This window comes from Loxodonta africana, chromosome 14, assembly GCF_030014295.1.
Source record: "Loxodonta africana isolate mLoxAfr1 chromosome 14, mLoxAfr1.hap2, whole genome shotgun sequence".
Classification (NCBI taxonomy): domain Eukaryota; kingdom Metazoa; phylum Chordata; class Mammalia; order Proboscidea; family Elephantidae; genus Loxodonta; species Loxodonta africana.
This window is the reverse complement of record NC_087355.1, coordinates 91,559,443-91,573,227: the sequence shown is the minus strand read 5'-3', so window position 1 is coordinate 91,573,227 and position 13,785 is coordinate 91,559,443. Positions and strand designations below refer to the sequence as shown.

The following is a 13,785-nucleotide window of genomic DNA, read 5'->3' as shown; positions in this document are numbered from 1 at the left end:
GGACTAGAACAAGGGGTGGAGCCGGGGCGAAGAGAACAGAGTGAGCTTGGGGTAAGCGCAGTCAGGGGCAAGTGGGGCTGTGGGGTGAGTGCATCCTGTGCCTGCTGACCACCCCCTCCCAGGCGCTGCTGGAGGAGATCGAGCGTCACAGGGAGAAGGTGGAGGAATGCCAAAAGTTTGCGAAGCAGTACATCAATGCCATCAAGGTAAGCCTGCTCAGTGCCCCACCTGGTGTGCTGGGGAGACTTGCTGGGTTGGGGGTAGGGGGGCTGGGTTTGAGCCCTGGGTAGGGCCAACAGTGGGCGATGGGTGGAAATGTAGGGCAGCCCCCAGGGCATGGGCTGGTGGCCAATCCAGCATGTCCCCCAGGACTATGAGCTCCAACTGGTCACATACAAGGCACAGCTTGAGCCGGTAGCCTCACCGGCCAAGAAGCCCAAGGTCCAGTCAGGGTCGGAGAGCGTCATCCAGGAGGTGAGCCAAGGGCTGGTGTTTTTGGGGTCGGGGGGGACAGGGTGGGGATTGGCTGCAGCCTGGCAGGGTGACCCTGACCTCGACCCCGCCTCCCCCCTCCCCAGTACGTGGACCTGCGCACACGCTACAGTGAACTGACCACACTCACAAGCCAGTACATCAGGTTCATCAGTGAGACCCTGAGGCGCATGGAGGAGGAGGAGGTACGGGCGGTGGGGGTAGGACGGGGTGGAGAGTGCATCCTGCTGCACACCCACCCACCCCAGAAGCAGCCGACAGCAGCCCTACTCAGACCACTCAGTACAGCTCCCCTTCCCCCGGCCTGGTGCCACCCAGGGTCCCTCCCCACCCGCACCACATCCTGGCCCCCAGCCTCCCGCACCTGTAACTTGGCTGCACTGCCCTCCTTGCGGTGGAGCTTGGCTGCCACCTCTTACTGCCTGATGGTGGCGTGCTTCCTTCCTCCCACTCCCTCCCTGGTGGTCCTTCCCTGATGGTCCTTTTGGCTTTTGTGCACGTTCTTTCTGGGGATTTGGTGTTGACTGCTGCACTCCTGCTCAAGAAGGTCGTGGGGGCTGGGAGAGGTGTCCAGGTACTCCTGGTGGGGTGGGTGCCCACTTCTTTTGCTCCTCCCCACCCCTGGGTGGCCCTGCCATGAGGCCTGGTGTGGTTCTGTCTCCTATCGGGTCACAGGGCTCTCTTCTGAGCTGGGTCAGTCTGCACTGCTATCCCCCCTGGCCACCTGCCTCACCCCGCTGAGCTGCTGGGAATGGCCCTGGTCAGGGAGGAGCTCCTCAGCTGGAGCCAGGTCTACTGCGTCTACTGGGGCTCTGGGGGGCCGTGCAGGGGGCCAGCTTGCAGGCCCTGCGAACCTGCTGCTTTGCTCTCTTTTTCTCTCACTGTCCGTTTGTCTGTCTCGTCGCCTGTCTGCGGGAAGAGGGAAGTTCACCTGGGTCTCTCTCCCCAGGCTGGTGAGCACGGGGGCCAGGCTGCGCTCGCTGCCCCAGAGCCCTGGGCGGGTGCACGTGTCCCGCCCTGCTCGCGCTGTCCCAAGTGAGCTGTGGTGGTTCTGAGAGTGCTGCCACGCACTCACTGCTCTTTCTGGTCTCTCCTTCTCTCTGCCGCGGCCACAGCGGCTGGCTGAGCAGCAGCGGGCAGAGGAGCGAGAGCGGCTGGCAGAGGTGGAGGCCGCGTTGGAGAAGCAGCGGCAGCTGGCCGAGGCCCATGCCCAGGCCAAGGCGCAGGCAGAGCAAGAGGCACAGGAGCTGCAGCGGCGCATGCAGGAGGAGGTGGCGCGGCGGGAGGAGGCGGCAGTGAACGCACAGCAGCAGAAGCACAGCATCCAGGAGGAGCTGCAGCACGTGCGGCAGAGCTCGGAGGCGGCCATCCAGGCCAAGGCCCGGCAGGCGGAGGCGGCTGAGCGCAGCCGGCTGCGTATTGAGGAAGAGATCCGTGCGGTGCGCCTGCAGCTGGAGGCCACCGAGCACCAGCGCAGTGGGGCCGAGGGTGAGCTGCAGGCTCTGCGTGTGCGTGCCGAAGAGGCTGAGGCCCAGAAGCGGCAGGCGCAGGAGGAGGCTGAACGGCTGCGGCGGCAGGTGCAGGATGAGAGCCAGCGCAAGAAGAAGGCGGAGGCAGAGCTGGCACTGCGTGTGCAAGCTGAGGCAGAGGCGGCGCGTGAGAAGCAGCGGGCTGTGCAGGCGCTGGAGGAGCTGCGGCTGCAGGCAGAGGAGGCGGAGCGGCGGCTGCGGCAGGCTGAGGCAGAGCGGGCACGCCAGGTGCAGGTTGCCCTGGAGTCAGCGCAGCGCAGCGCTGAGGCTGAGTTGCAGAGCAAGCGCGCCTCCTTCGCGGAGAAGACAGCCCAGCTGGAGCGCACGCTGCAGGAGGAACATGTGGCTGTGGCACAGCTGCGGGAGGAGGCGGAGCGTCGGATGCAGCAGCAGGCCGAGGCAGAGCACGCCCGTGAGGAGGCTGAACGGGAGCTGGAACGCTGGCGGCTCAAGGCCAACGAGGCGCTGCGGCTGCGGCTGCAGGCTGAGGAAGTGGCACAGCAGAAGAGCCTGGCCCAGGCTGAGGCCGAGAAGCAGAAGGAGGAGGCCGAGCGCGAGGCACGGCGGCGTGGCAAGGCGGAGGAGCAGGCCGTGCGGCAGCGGGAGCTGGCCGAGCAGGAGCTGGAGCGACAGCGCCAGTTGGCAGAGGGCACCGCTCAGCAGCGCCTGATGGCTGAGCAGGAGCTGATCAGGCTGCGGGCCGAGACCGAACAGGGAGAGCAGCAGCGGCAGGTGCTGGAGGAGGAGCTGGCACGGCTGCAGCATGAGGCAGTCGCGGCCACGCAGAAGCGCCAGGAGCTGGAGGCTGAGCTGGCCAAGGTGCGGGCAGAGATGGAGGTGCTGCTGTCCAGCAAGGCGCGGGCTGAGGAGGAGTCTCGCTCCACCAGTGAGAAGTCCAAACAGAGGTTGGAGGCCGAGGCCAGCAGGTTCCGCGAGCTGGCCGAGGAGGCCGCCCGCCTGCGTGCCCTGGCTGAGGAGGCCAAGCGGCAGCGGCAGCTGGCTGAGGAGGATGCGGCCCGGCAGCGGGCGGAGGCTGAGCGGGTGCTGGCTGAGAAGCTGGCTGCCATTGGCGAGGCCACACGGCTCAAGACAGAGGCTGAGATCGCGCTCAAGGAGAAGGAGGCGGAGAACGAGCGGTTGCGGCGGCTAGCAGAGGATGAGGCCTTCCAGCGGCGGCGGCTGGAGGAGCAGGCCGCACAGCACAAGGCTGACATCGAGGAGCGCCTGGCACAGCTGCGCAAGGCCTCAGAGAGCGAGCTGGAGCGGCAGAAGGGGCTGGTGGAGGACACGCTGCGGCAGCGGCGGCAGGTGGAGGAGGAGATCCTCGCTCTCAAGGTCAGCTTTGAGAAGGCAGCTGCCGGCAAGGCGGAGCTGGAGCTGGAGCTGGGCCGCATCCGGGCCAACGCCGAGGACACGCTGCGCAGCAAGGAGCAGGCAGAGCTTGAGGCCACCCGGCAGCGGCAGCTAGCCGCTGAGGAGGAGCAGCGACGCCGTGAGGCCGAGGAGCGTGTGCAGAAGAGCCTGGTGGCCGAGGAGGAGGCGGCACGGCAGCGTAAGGCTGCACTGGATGAGGTCGAGCGGCTCAAGGCCAAGGTGGAGGAGGCCCGGCGTCTGCGTGAGCGGGCGGAGCAGGAGTCAGCACGGCAGCTGCAGCTGGCACAGGAGGCCGCGCAGAAGCGGCTGCAGGCGGAGGAGAAGGCACACGCCTTTGCTGTGCAGCAGAAGGAGCAGGAGCTGCAGCAGACGCTACAGCAGGAGCAGAGTGTGCTGGAGCGCCTGCGTGGCGAGGCAGACACTGCTCGGCGCGCGGCCGAGGAGGCGGAGGAGGCACGGGAGAGGGCCGAGCGCGAGGCGACACAGTCCCGGCGGCAGTTGGAGGAGGCAGAGCGGCTGAAGCAGGCCGCTGAGGAGCAGGCACAGGCCCGGGCGCAGGCGCAGGCTGCTGCAGAGAAGCTGCGCAAGGAGGCGGAGCAGGAGGCGGCGCGGCGGGCACAGGCAGAGCAGGCGGCCCTGCGGCAGAAGCAGGTGGCTGACGCAGAGATGGAGAAGCATAAGAAGTTTGCTGAGCAGACACTGCGGCAGAAGGCGCAGGTGGAGCAGGAGTTGACGACGCTGCGCCTGCAGCTGGAAGAGACGGATCACCAGAAGGGCATCCTGGATGAGGAGCTGCAGCGACTGAAGGCGGAGGTGACGGAGGCTGCGCGCCAGCGCAGCCAGGTGGAGGAGGAGCTCTTCTCGGTGCGTGTGCAGATGGAGGAGCTCAGCAAGCTCAAGGCACGCATTGAAGCAGAGAACCGCACACTCATTCTGCGAGACAAGGACAACACGCAGCGTTTCCTGCAGGAGGAGGCCGAGAAGATGAAGCAGGTGGCTGAGGAGGCAGCACGGTTGAGCGTGGCAGCCCAGGAAGCAGCGCGGCTGCGGCAGCTGGCTGAAGAGGATCTGGCACAGCAGCGGGCCCTGGCTGAGAAAATGCTCAAGGAGAAGATTCAGGCAGTACAGGAAGCCACACGGCTCAAGGCCGAGGCCGAGCTGCTGCAGCAGCAGAAGGAGCTGGCACAGGAGCAGGCGCGGCGGCTGCAAGAGGACAAGGAGCAGATGGCACAGCAGCTGGCGCAGGAGACACAGGGCTTCCAGCGGACGCTGGAGGTGGAGCGGCAGCGACAGCTGGAGATGAGTGCGGAGGCCGAGCGGCTCAAGCTGCGTGTGGCCGAGATGAGCCTGGCCCAGGCCCGTGCTGAGGAGGACGCCCAGCGCTTCCGAAAGCAGGCCGAGGAGATCAGTGAGAAGCTGCATCTCACCGAGCTAACCACACAGGAGAAGATGACGTTGGTGCAGACGCTGGAGATCCAGCGGCAGCAGAGCGACCAGGATGCTGAGCGCCTGCGGGAGGCCATCGCTGAGCTGGAGCGTGAGAAGGAGCGGCTCAAGCAGGAGGCCAAGCTGCTGCAACTCAAGTCCGAGGAGGTACCGGCCCCGCGCCACACGCGGTGATGGCCGTGGCGGGTGGGTGGGTGGGCAGGCGAATCGGTGGGTGGGGAGGTCTGCCCCGTGGATGGGACGGGATGCTTGGTCCTGCAGGCACTGACACTCGCCCCTGCCTCCACAGATGCAGACAGTGCAGCAGGAGCAGCTGCTGCAGGAGACTCAGGCTCTGCAACAGAGTTTCCTCTCTGAGAAGGACAGCTTACTGCAGCGTGAGCGTTTCGTCGAGCAAGAGAAGGCTAAGCTGGAGCAGCTCTTCCAGGATGAGGTGGCCAAGGCGCAGCAGCTGCGAGAGGAGCAGCAGCGGCAGCAGCAGCAGATGGAGCAGGAGAAGCAGCAGCTGATGGCTAGCATGGAGGAGGCGCTGCGGCGGCAGCATGAGGCTGAGGAAGGTGTGCGGCGCAAGCAGGAGGAGCTGCAGCGCCTGGAGCAGCAGCGGCAGCAGCAGGAACAGCTGCTGGCTGAGGAGAACCGGAAGCTGCGGGAGCGGCTGCAACGGCTGGAGGAGGAGCACCGCGCTGCACTGGCACACACAGAGGAGGTCATCGCCTCACAGGCCGCCTCCGTCAAGGCCCTGCCCAATGGCCGGGATGCACCTGATGGCCCAACCACAGAGGAGGAGTTGCAGCATGCCTTTGAGGGCCTGCGGCGGAAGGTGCCGGCACAGTGGCTGCAGGAGGCAGGCATCCTGAGCATGGAGGAGCTGCAGCGGCTGGCGCAGGGCCACAGCACAGTGGCCGAGCTCGCGAGGCGCGAGGATGTGTGCCGCTACCTGCAGGGCACCGGGAGTATTGCCGGGCTGCTGTTGAAGCCATCCAACGAGAAGCTGAGCATCTACACTGCCTTGCAGAGGAAGCTGTTGAGCCCTGGCACCGCCCTGGTGCTGCTGGAGGCGCAGGCGGCTTCGGGCTTCCTGCTGGACCCTGTGCACAACCGGCGGCTGACTGTCAATGAGGCTGTGAAGGAGGGTGTAGTGGGTCCTGAGCTGCACCACAAGCTGCTGTCGGCCGAGCGCGCCGTCACCGGCTACAAAGACCCCTACACGGGCGAGCAGATCTCCCTCTTCCAGGCCATGCAGAAGGACCTCATCGTGCGGGACCACGGCGTGCGTCTGCTGGAGGCCCAGATCGCCACGGGCGGCATCATCGACCCGGTGCGCAGCCACCGCGTGCCCGTGGAGGTGGCCTACCAGCGCGGCTACTTCGACAAGGACATGAACCGCATACTGGCAGACCCCAGTGACGATACCAAGGGCTTCTTCGACCCCAACACGCACGAGAACCTCACCTACCTGCAGCTGCTGGGGCGCTGTGTGCGTGACCCTGACACCGGGCTGTGCCTCCTGCCGCTCACGGATAAGGCTGTGAAGAGTGGTGAGCTGGTCTACTCGGACTCAGAGGTGCGTGACGTGTTCGAGAAGGCCACCGTGTCCGCGCCCTTTGGCAAGTTTAAGGGCAAGACAGTAACCATCTGGGAGATCATCAACTCCGAGTACTTCACCGCAGAGCAGCGGCGGGACTTGCTGCGGCAGTTCCGCTCGGGTAAGATCACGGTGGAGAAGATCATCAAGATCGTCATCACCGTGGTGGAGGAGCACGAGCAGAAGGGCCAGCTCTGCTTTGAGGGTCTGCGTGCCCTGGTGCCCGCCGCTGAGCTGCTTGAGAGCGGGGTCATCAGCCGCGACGTTCACAGCCGGCTGCAGCGGGGCGAGCGGTCCGTGCGGGAGGTGGCTGAGGTGGATGCCGTGCGGCGGGCCCTGCGTGGCACTGATGTCATCGCGGGTGTGTGGCTGGAGGAAGCAGGGCAGAGGCTGAGCATTTACGAGGCCCTCCGGAGAGACCTTCTGAAGCCTGAGGTGGCTGTGGCTCTGCTGGAGGCCCAGGCGGGCACCGGGCACATACTCGATCCTGCCACCAGCGCTCGGCTGACAGTAGACGAGGCGGTGCGTGCCGGCCTAGTGGGGCCCGAGCTGCATGAGAAGCTGCTCTCGGCCGAAAAGGCCGTGACAGGCTACCGGGACCCCTATTCAGGCCAGACTGTCTCTCTGTTCCAGGCCCTGAAAAAGGGCCTCATCCCCAGGGAGCAGGGCCTGCGTCTGCTGGACGCCCAGCTGTCCACAGGTGGCATCGTGGACCCCAGGAAGAGTCACCGCGTGCCCCTGGATGTGGCCTACGTGCGGGGCTACCTGGATGAGGAGACAAGCAGGTCCCTGTTGGCACCCCAGGATGATGCCAAGACCTTCTTTGATCCCAGCATGCAGGAGCCGGTCACTTATAGCCAGCTGCAGCAGCGGTGCCGGCCCGACCAACTTACTGGGCTCAGCCTGCTGCCGCTGTCCGAGAAGGCCGCACGGGCCCGGCAGGAGGAGCTCTATTCCGATGCACAGGCCCGCGAGACCTTTGAGAAGGCCACCGTTGAGGTCCCTGTGGGCGGCTTCAGGGGCCAGACTGTCAGTGTCTGGGAACTCATCAGCTCCGAGTACTTCACGGAGGAGCAGAGGCAGGAGCTGCTACGGCAGTATCGCACAGGCAAGGTCACCGTGGAGAAGATCATCAAGATTCTCATCACCATCATCGAGGAGACAGAGACCAGGCGGCAGGAAAAGCTGTCTTTCAGTGGTCTTCGGGCCCCAGTCCCGGCCAGTGAGCTCCTGGACGCCAAGGTCATCAGCAGGGCCCAGTTTGAGCAGCTTCAGGATGGCAAGACCTCGGTCAAGGACCTCTCCGAGATAGATGCCGTGCGGACGCTGCTCCGGGGCAGCGGCTGTGTGGCTGGCATCTACCTGGAGGACTCCAAAGAGAAAGTGACCATCTATGAGGCCATGCGGCGGGGCCTGCTTAGGCCCAGCACGGCCACGCTGCTGCTCGAGGCACAGGCAGCCACCGGCTTCTTGGTGGACCCTGTGCGCAACCAAAAGCTGTATGTCCATGAGGCGGTCAAGGCGGGTGTGGTAGGGCCTGAACTGCACGAGAAGCTGCTGTCAGCCGAGAAGGCTGTGACCGGCTACAAGGACCCCTACTCGGGCTCCACCATCTCCCTCTTCCAGGCCATGCAGAAGGGCCTGGTCCTCAGGGACCATGGCATGCGCCTGCTGGAGGCTCAGATCGCCACAGGTGGCATCATCGACCCCGTGCACAGCCACCGCGTGCCCATGGAAGTGGCCTACCAGCGTGGGTATTTTGATGAGGACATGAACCGCGCACTGGCAGACCCCAGCGACGACACCAAGGGCTTCTTGGACCCCAACACACACGAGAACCTCACCTACCAGCAGCTGCTGGGGCGCTGTGTGGAGGACCCTGAGACTGGGCTGTTCCTCTTGGCCCTGAGAGCAGCAGAGGAGCCTGAGGTGGTGGAGACCACACAGGTATATACGGAGGAGGAAACCCGGAGGGCATTCGAGGAGACGCAGATCGAGCTTCCAGGTGGTGGCCCCGGAGCCTCTTCCATGTCGCTGTGGGAGGTGATGCAGTCGGACCTGATCCCTGCAGAGCAGCGGACCCGCCTGATGGAGGACTTCAGGGCTGGCCGGGTGACCAAGGAGCGCGTGATCGTCATCATCATTGAGATCATTGAGAAGACAGAGATCGTCCGCCAGCAGAGCCTGGCTTCCTACGACTATGTGCGCCGCCGCCTCAGCGCTGAGGACCTGTACGAAGCCCACATCATTTCCCTTGAGACCTACAACCTGCTGCGTGAGGGGACCAAGACCCTGCGGGAGGTGCTTGAGGCCGAGGCTGCCTGGCGCTACCTCTATGGCACGGGCTGTGTGGCTGGGATTTATGTTCCCGGCTCCCGGCAGACGCTGACCATCTACCAGGCCCTCAAGAAGGGGCTGGTGAACGCTGAGGTGGCCCGCCTGCTGCTGGAGGCCCAGGCGGCCACAGGCTTCCTGCTGGACCCACTGAAGGGCGAACGGCTGACGGTGGACGAGGCTGTGCGCAAGGGCCTGGTGGGGCCCGAGCTGCATGACCGGCTGCTGTCAGCTGAGCGTGCAGTGACCGGCTACCGCGACCCCTACACTGAGCAGAGTATCTCACTGTTCCAGGCCATGAAGAAGGAGCTGATCCCAGCTGAGGAAGCACTGCGCTTGCTGGACGCCCAGCTGGCCACAGGCGGCATCATCGATCCACGCCTGGGCTTCCACCTGCCACTGGAGGTGGCCTACCAGCGTGGCTACCTCAATAAGGACACACACGACCAGCTCTCAGAACCCAGTGAGGTCCGCAGCTATGTGGACCCCTCCACAGACGAGCGGCTCAGCTACACGCAGCTACTTAAGCGGTGCCGCCAGGATGACAAGAGTGGCCAGCTGCTCCTGCCTCTTTCAGACACCCGCAAGCTGACCTTCCGCGGGCTGCGCAAGCAGATCACAGTGGAGGAGCTGGTGCGCTCCCAGGTGATGGATGAGGCCACAGCGCTGCAGCTGCAGGAAGGCCTGACCTCCATCGAGGAGGTCACCAAGAACTTGCAGAGGTTCCTCGAGGGTACCAGCTGCATTGCCGGTGTCTTTGTCGATGCCACCAAAGAGCGGCTCTCAGTGTACCAGGCCATGAAGAAGGGCATCATCCGGCCCGGCACGGCCTTCGAGCTGCTGGAGGCACAGGCTGCCACTGGCTATGTCATCGACCCCATCAAGGGGCTCAAGCTGACCGTGGAGGAGGCCGTGCGCATGGGCATCGTGGGCCCAGAGTTCAAGGACAAGCTGCTGTCGGCTGAGCGTGCTGTGACCGGCTACAGGGACCCCTACTCCGGGAAGCTCATCTCCCTCTTCCAGGCCATGAAGAAGGGGCTGATCCTCAAGGACCATGGCATCCGCCTGCTGGAGGCCCAGATTGCCACAGGTGGCATCATTGACCCTGAGGAGAGCCACCGCCTGCCCGTGGAGGTGGCTTACAAGCGTGGCCTCTTCGACGAGGAGATGAACGACATCCTGACCGACCCCTCAGATGACACCAAGGGCTTTTTCGATCCCAACACGGAGGAGAACCTCACCTACCTGCAGCTAATGGAGCGCTGCATTACGGACCCCCAGACTGGACTGTGCCTGCTGCCGCTGAAGGAGAAGAAGCGGGAGCGCAAGACGTCCTCCAAGTCCTCGGTGCGCAAACGCCGGGTGGTGATCGTGGACCCTGAGACGGGCAAGGAGATGTCAGTGTACGAGGCCTACCGCAAGGGTCTCATTGACCACCAGACGTACCTGGAGCTGTCGGAGCAGGAGTGTGAGTGGGAGGAGATCACCATCTCCTCCTCAGATGGCGTGGTCAAGTCCATGATCATCGACCGTCGCTCTGGCCGCCAGTATGACATCGATGAGGCCATTGCCAAGAACCTCATTGACCGCTCAGCACTGGACCAGTACCGCGCCGGCACACTCTCCATCACCGAGTTCGCCGACATGCTCTCGGGCAATGCCGGCGGCTTCCGCTCCCGCTCCTCCTCGGTGGGCTCCTCCTCCTCTTACCCACTCAGTCCCGCGGTCTCCCGCACTCAGCTGGCCTCCTGGTCTGACCCCACAGAGGAGACAGGCCCAGTGGCTGGCATTCTCGACACAGAGACGCTGGAGAAGGTGTCCATCACCGAGGCCATGCACCGCAATCTGGTGGACAACATCACGGGGCAGCGGCTGCTGGAGGCTCAGGCCTGTACCGGCGGCATCATTGACCCCAGCACAGGTGAGCGCTTTTCCGTCACTGAGGCTGTCAACAAGGGCCTGGTGGACAAGATCATGGTGGACCGCATCAGCCTGGCCCAGAAGGCCTTTTGCGGCTTCGAGGACCCACGCACCAAGACCAAGATGTCGGCTGCCCAGGCACTCAAGAAAGGCTGGCTCTATTATGAGGCCGGCCAGCGCTTCCTGGAGGTGCAGTACCTGACGGGCGGGCTGATCGAGCCCAGTGTGCCGGGCCGTGTGCCGCTTGATGAGGCCCTGCAGAAGGGCACCGTGGATGCCCGTACTGCCCAGAAGCTGCGTGACATCAGCGCCTATTCCAAGTACCTCACCTGTCCCAAGACCAAGCTCAAGATCTCTTACAAGGACGCGCTGGATCGCAGCATGGTGGAGGAGGGCACAGGGCTGCGGCTGCTGGAGGCCGCCGCCCAGTCTAGCAAGGGCTACTACAGCCCCTACAGCGTCAGCGGCTCCGGCTCCACCACTGGCTCCCGCACCGGCTCCCGTACCGGCTCGCGGGCCGGCTCACGGCGCGGCAGCTTCGACGCCACTGGCTCTGGCTTCTCCATGACCTTTTCCTCCTCTTCCTACTCCTCTTCAGGCTATGGCCGCCGCTACGCTTCGGGGTCCTCAACCTCGCTGGGGGGCCCCGAGTCCGCGGTGGCCTGACCCCCTGCCTGCCTCCTGCCCCCGCTCTGCATGCGGCCAGACCCCTCCGCACAAGGTGCTGGGGCTTTCTCTTGTCTAAAGGAGTCTTCCTCCAATGCGGTGCCTCAAGTCTAACCAAAAAGACCAGATTAACGTAGTAATATATATTTGCTGTCTAGATGGCCTGAACATGGGGGCAGGGCCAGCCAGCCCCACTGACCACTTCCCCCTCGGGTCTCCCCACTGCCCCACTACCTGCCACTCACCACAGCCAGGTGCCTTGGAGGGTCCAGAGTCAGGCCCCAGCCACCTCCCGTCTCCCCAGGGGATGGTCCCACCCCTGGTCACAGCTGGGGCCAGCCCCTGGCTAGCAGGGCCCTCCGTTCTTTTGGGCCTCAACCCCCGAGGTCAACATTTTTCCTCAGTGTTTCCAGGGCTGCCTGTTCACTCAGTGGGCTTTGCTGGGGTGGGAGTCCCCAGGTCAGCCATGTCTTCCAGCCTGCCCAGAGAAGCCCCTTCCCCATGGGAAGACGGGGGTCCAGTCTGCAGGCCCTGCTGGGCCCAGCCCCCTGTTCGGCGCCTGCGGCTGCCGCCTGAGCTGGGGGCCCATTCTCAGCTGTCCGTCACAGCTCGTCAGTCCCTCCTGACTCTTGTGCTCCTAGGCCCCAGGCCTCTGGCTGTAGCCTTCCAGCCTCAGCTACCCTAGTAAGTGCCTTCCGTGTCCTCCCTCATCCCCAGGCCCCAAGGAGCCACACCTGGGTGGGAGACAGACATGCCTGTGAAAGGCTTGCCCTGGGGTCCCAGCTGTCAGGCTGGGCTGGTCCAGGATGGCCTGGTGGGGTTGGGAGCTCTGGAGGGTTGTTCTGTCTTGCCCTGTGGAGCTGCACCTTGGGTGCCCACCTAGACTGGGGGCTGTTGCCTGCCTGTCTCTCCCAGGGAGCCCACCCACGGAGCAGCTGTAGCCCCTCTGTTGGGCCCAGGGATGCCAGTTGGGTGATCTGTATTGGCCATGGCATCCCAGCCTGGTGCCACCCACCCTCCTATCCCACCCAGCCCTGGCCTTGGTGGCTCCCACCCTTGCCTCCACCCTCTGAGCTTTGCATGTTCCACTAACCCAGGCAGGCAGCAGGGGGAGGGGCCTCCATGAGGGCAGAACACTAACCTGACCATGGGTGGGGGGCCCTGCAGCACCCGCCCCCAATAAAGCAATTCCAACCTGGCTTCGAGTCTGTCTGTCTGTCTTTTGCCCTGGGGCCAGGCATGTGTTGGATGTGGATGCTGCAGCCTCAGGTTTGGTGCTCTGAAGTCAGTCACTGTGTGCTGGCCGGAGGCAGGAGCAGGGCCTCAGTGAAGATGCTGGCCTGAGGCCGGACATCTCGGGACAAGAGCAAACATCAGGCTGGCTGGAGGGCACGCAGTGAGGAGGGCAGACACCAGCCCTGAACAGGCTGCAGTAAAGGGTAGAGCAGAGGCCTGTGCACAGCGGTCTCCCTATCCTCGCTGTCAGTCCAGGTGACAGGTGGTTGTTGCCTGAGGCTGGACACATTGTCATCACTTAATGTGCTCGTATGTTTTCCTTTGAGGTAGGATCTTACCCCCGTATCAGCCACTCAGGAGGGAGAAGAGTAACCTCCCTGGCTAAGTGGTTTCTGCCAGCCAAGGACACTCCTTCAAAGAAGGGCCCTGCTGTGGGCCTTAGCAGTGCCCCTCGTAACTGGGCAATAGGTAAAGCACCAACAGCATTTGCCACAGTCTGCCTCTTGACTCACTTGCTTCGCACGTTTGGTTTGCCCCATCTGGACTCCACTTTTCTGGGATTCTGATTCGTTGCAATTTCTGGAAAAACTTAACAAGAGGAGGTGAGTGGGACGAACCATAGCCTGCACTGCTGCCGCTGTTTTGAGCTCACGACTGACCCTCATCTCCCTTTTTCACCGGGAGGAGGGAGGAAACAACCCCCTGTCCCTCAGTGGTATGAGTGTCTGTTCCCTGCCCTTGTTTGCCTCTGTTTGCTCTCCTTGCCCATTCACAGTTAAAATAGCATGGAAATACTGAGTGGTGCTCCTGGGAATCGTCTGGGGCACATACTCCTCCCTTCCCTTGTTGGAGTAGTAGCTCCACCTCCTCGTGGTGGTCAGGGTCATACTTGCCAGCATGGTGACTCTACTGTGCATGCTGGTCCGCTGGAATGAGGAGCTCGCAGTGACCTGGTGGCAGCCATGGTTTAAGTGGGACTCTTTAATACTGTGTCTCCAAGTGGTAGTGTTTTAACTCTAGGGACCAGGACCCTAAAACCATCACAGTTAAGTCATAGAGACAGGAAGCACAAATTTCCCCAGTGGAGCAGCAGGAGCGATGGTGAGCAGGGTACCCCTGCTTCCACCCTGTGGTCTCCAAACCCACATGTCATACCTGCTGGGGACACAGCACTGTACAATGGCCATTGGCTGAAGGTAAAGA

At 63.8% G+C, this 13,785-nt stretch overlaps 1 protein-coding gene across 10 annotated transcripts in view; it reads left to right on the top strand.

Moving 5' to 3' along the window:
• The window catches only part of PLEC (plectin), a 58,716-nt gene extending 46,171 nt beyond the window's left edge, over positions 1 to 12,545 (top strand). For 9 of the 10 annotated variants that reach the window (XM_064268188.1, XM_064268191.1, XM_064268192.1 and 6 more), the window contains 5 exons: positions 123 to 206; positions 370 to 474; positions 579 to 677; positions 1,608 to 4,988; positions 5,131 to 12,545. In XM_064268188.1, the coding sequence (XP_064124258.1) occupies positions 123 to 206; positions 370 to 474; positions 579 to 677; positions 1,608 to 4,988; positions 5,131 to 11,346 (9,885 nt within the window). In that variant the 3' untranslated portion in view covers positions 11,347 to 12,545. The remainder of the gene's footprint in view (positions 1 to 122; positions 207 to 369; positions 475 to 578; positions 678 to 1,607; positions 4,989 to 5,130) is intronic. The other variant, XM_064268196.1, reaches the window with a different exon arrangement.
• The last annotated feature ends 1,240 nt before the right edge of the window (positions 12,546 to 13,785 follow it).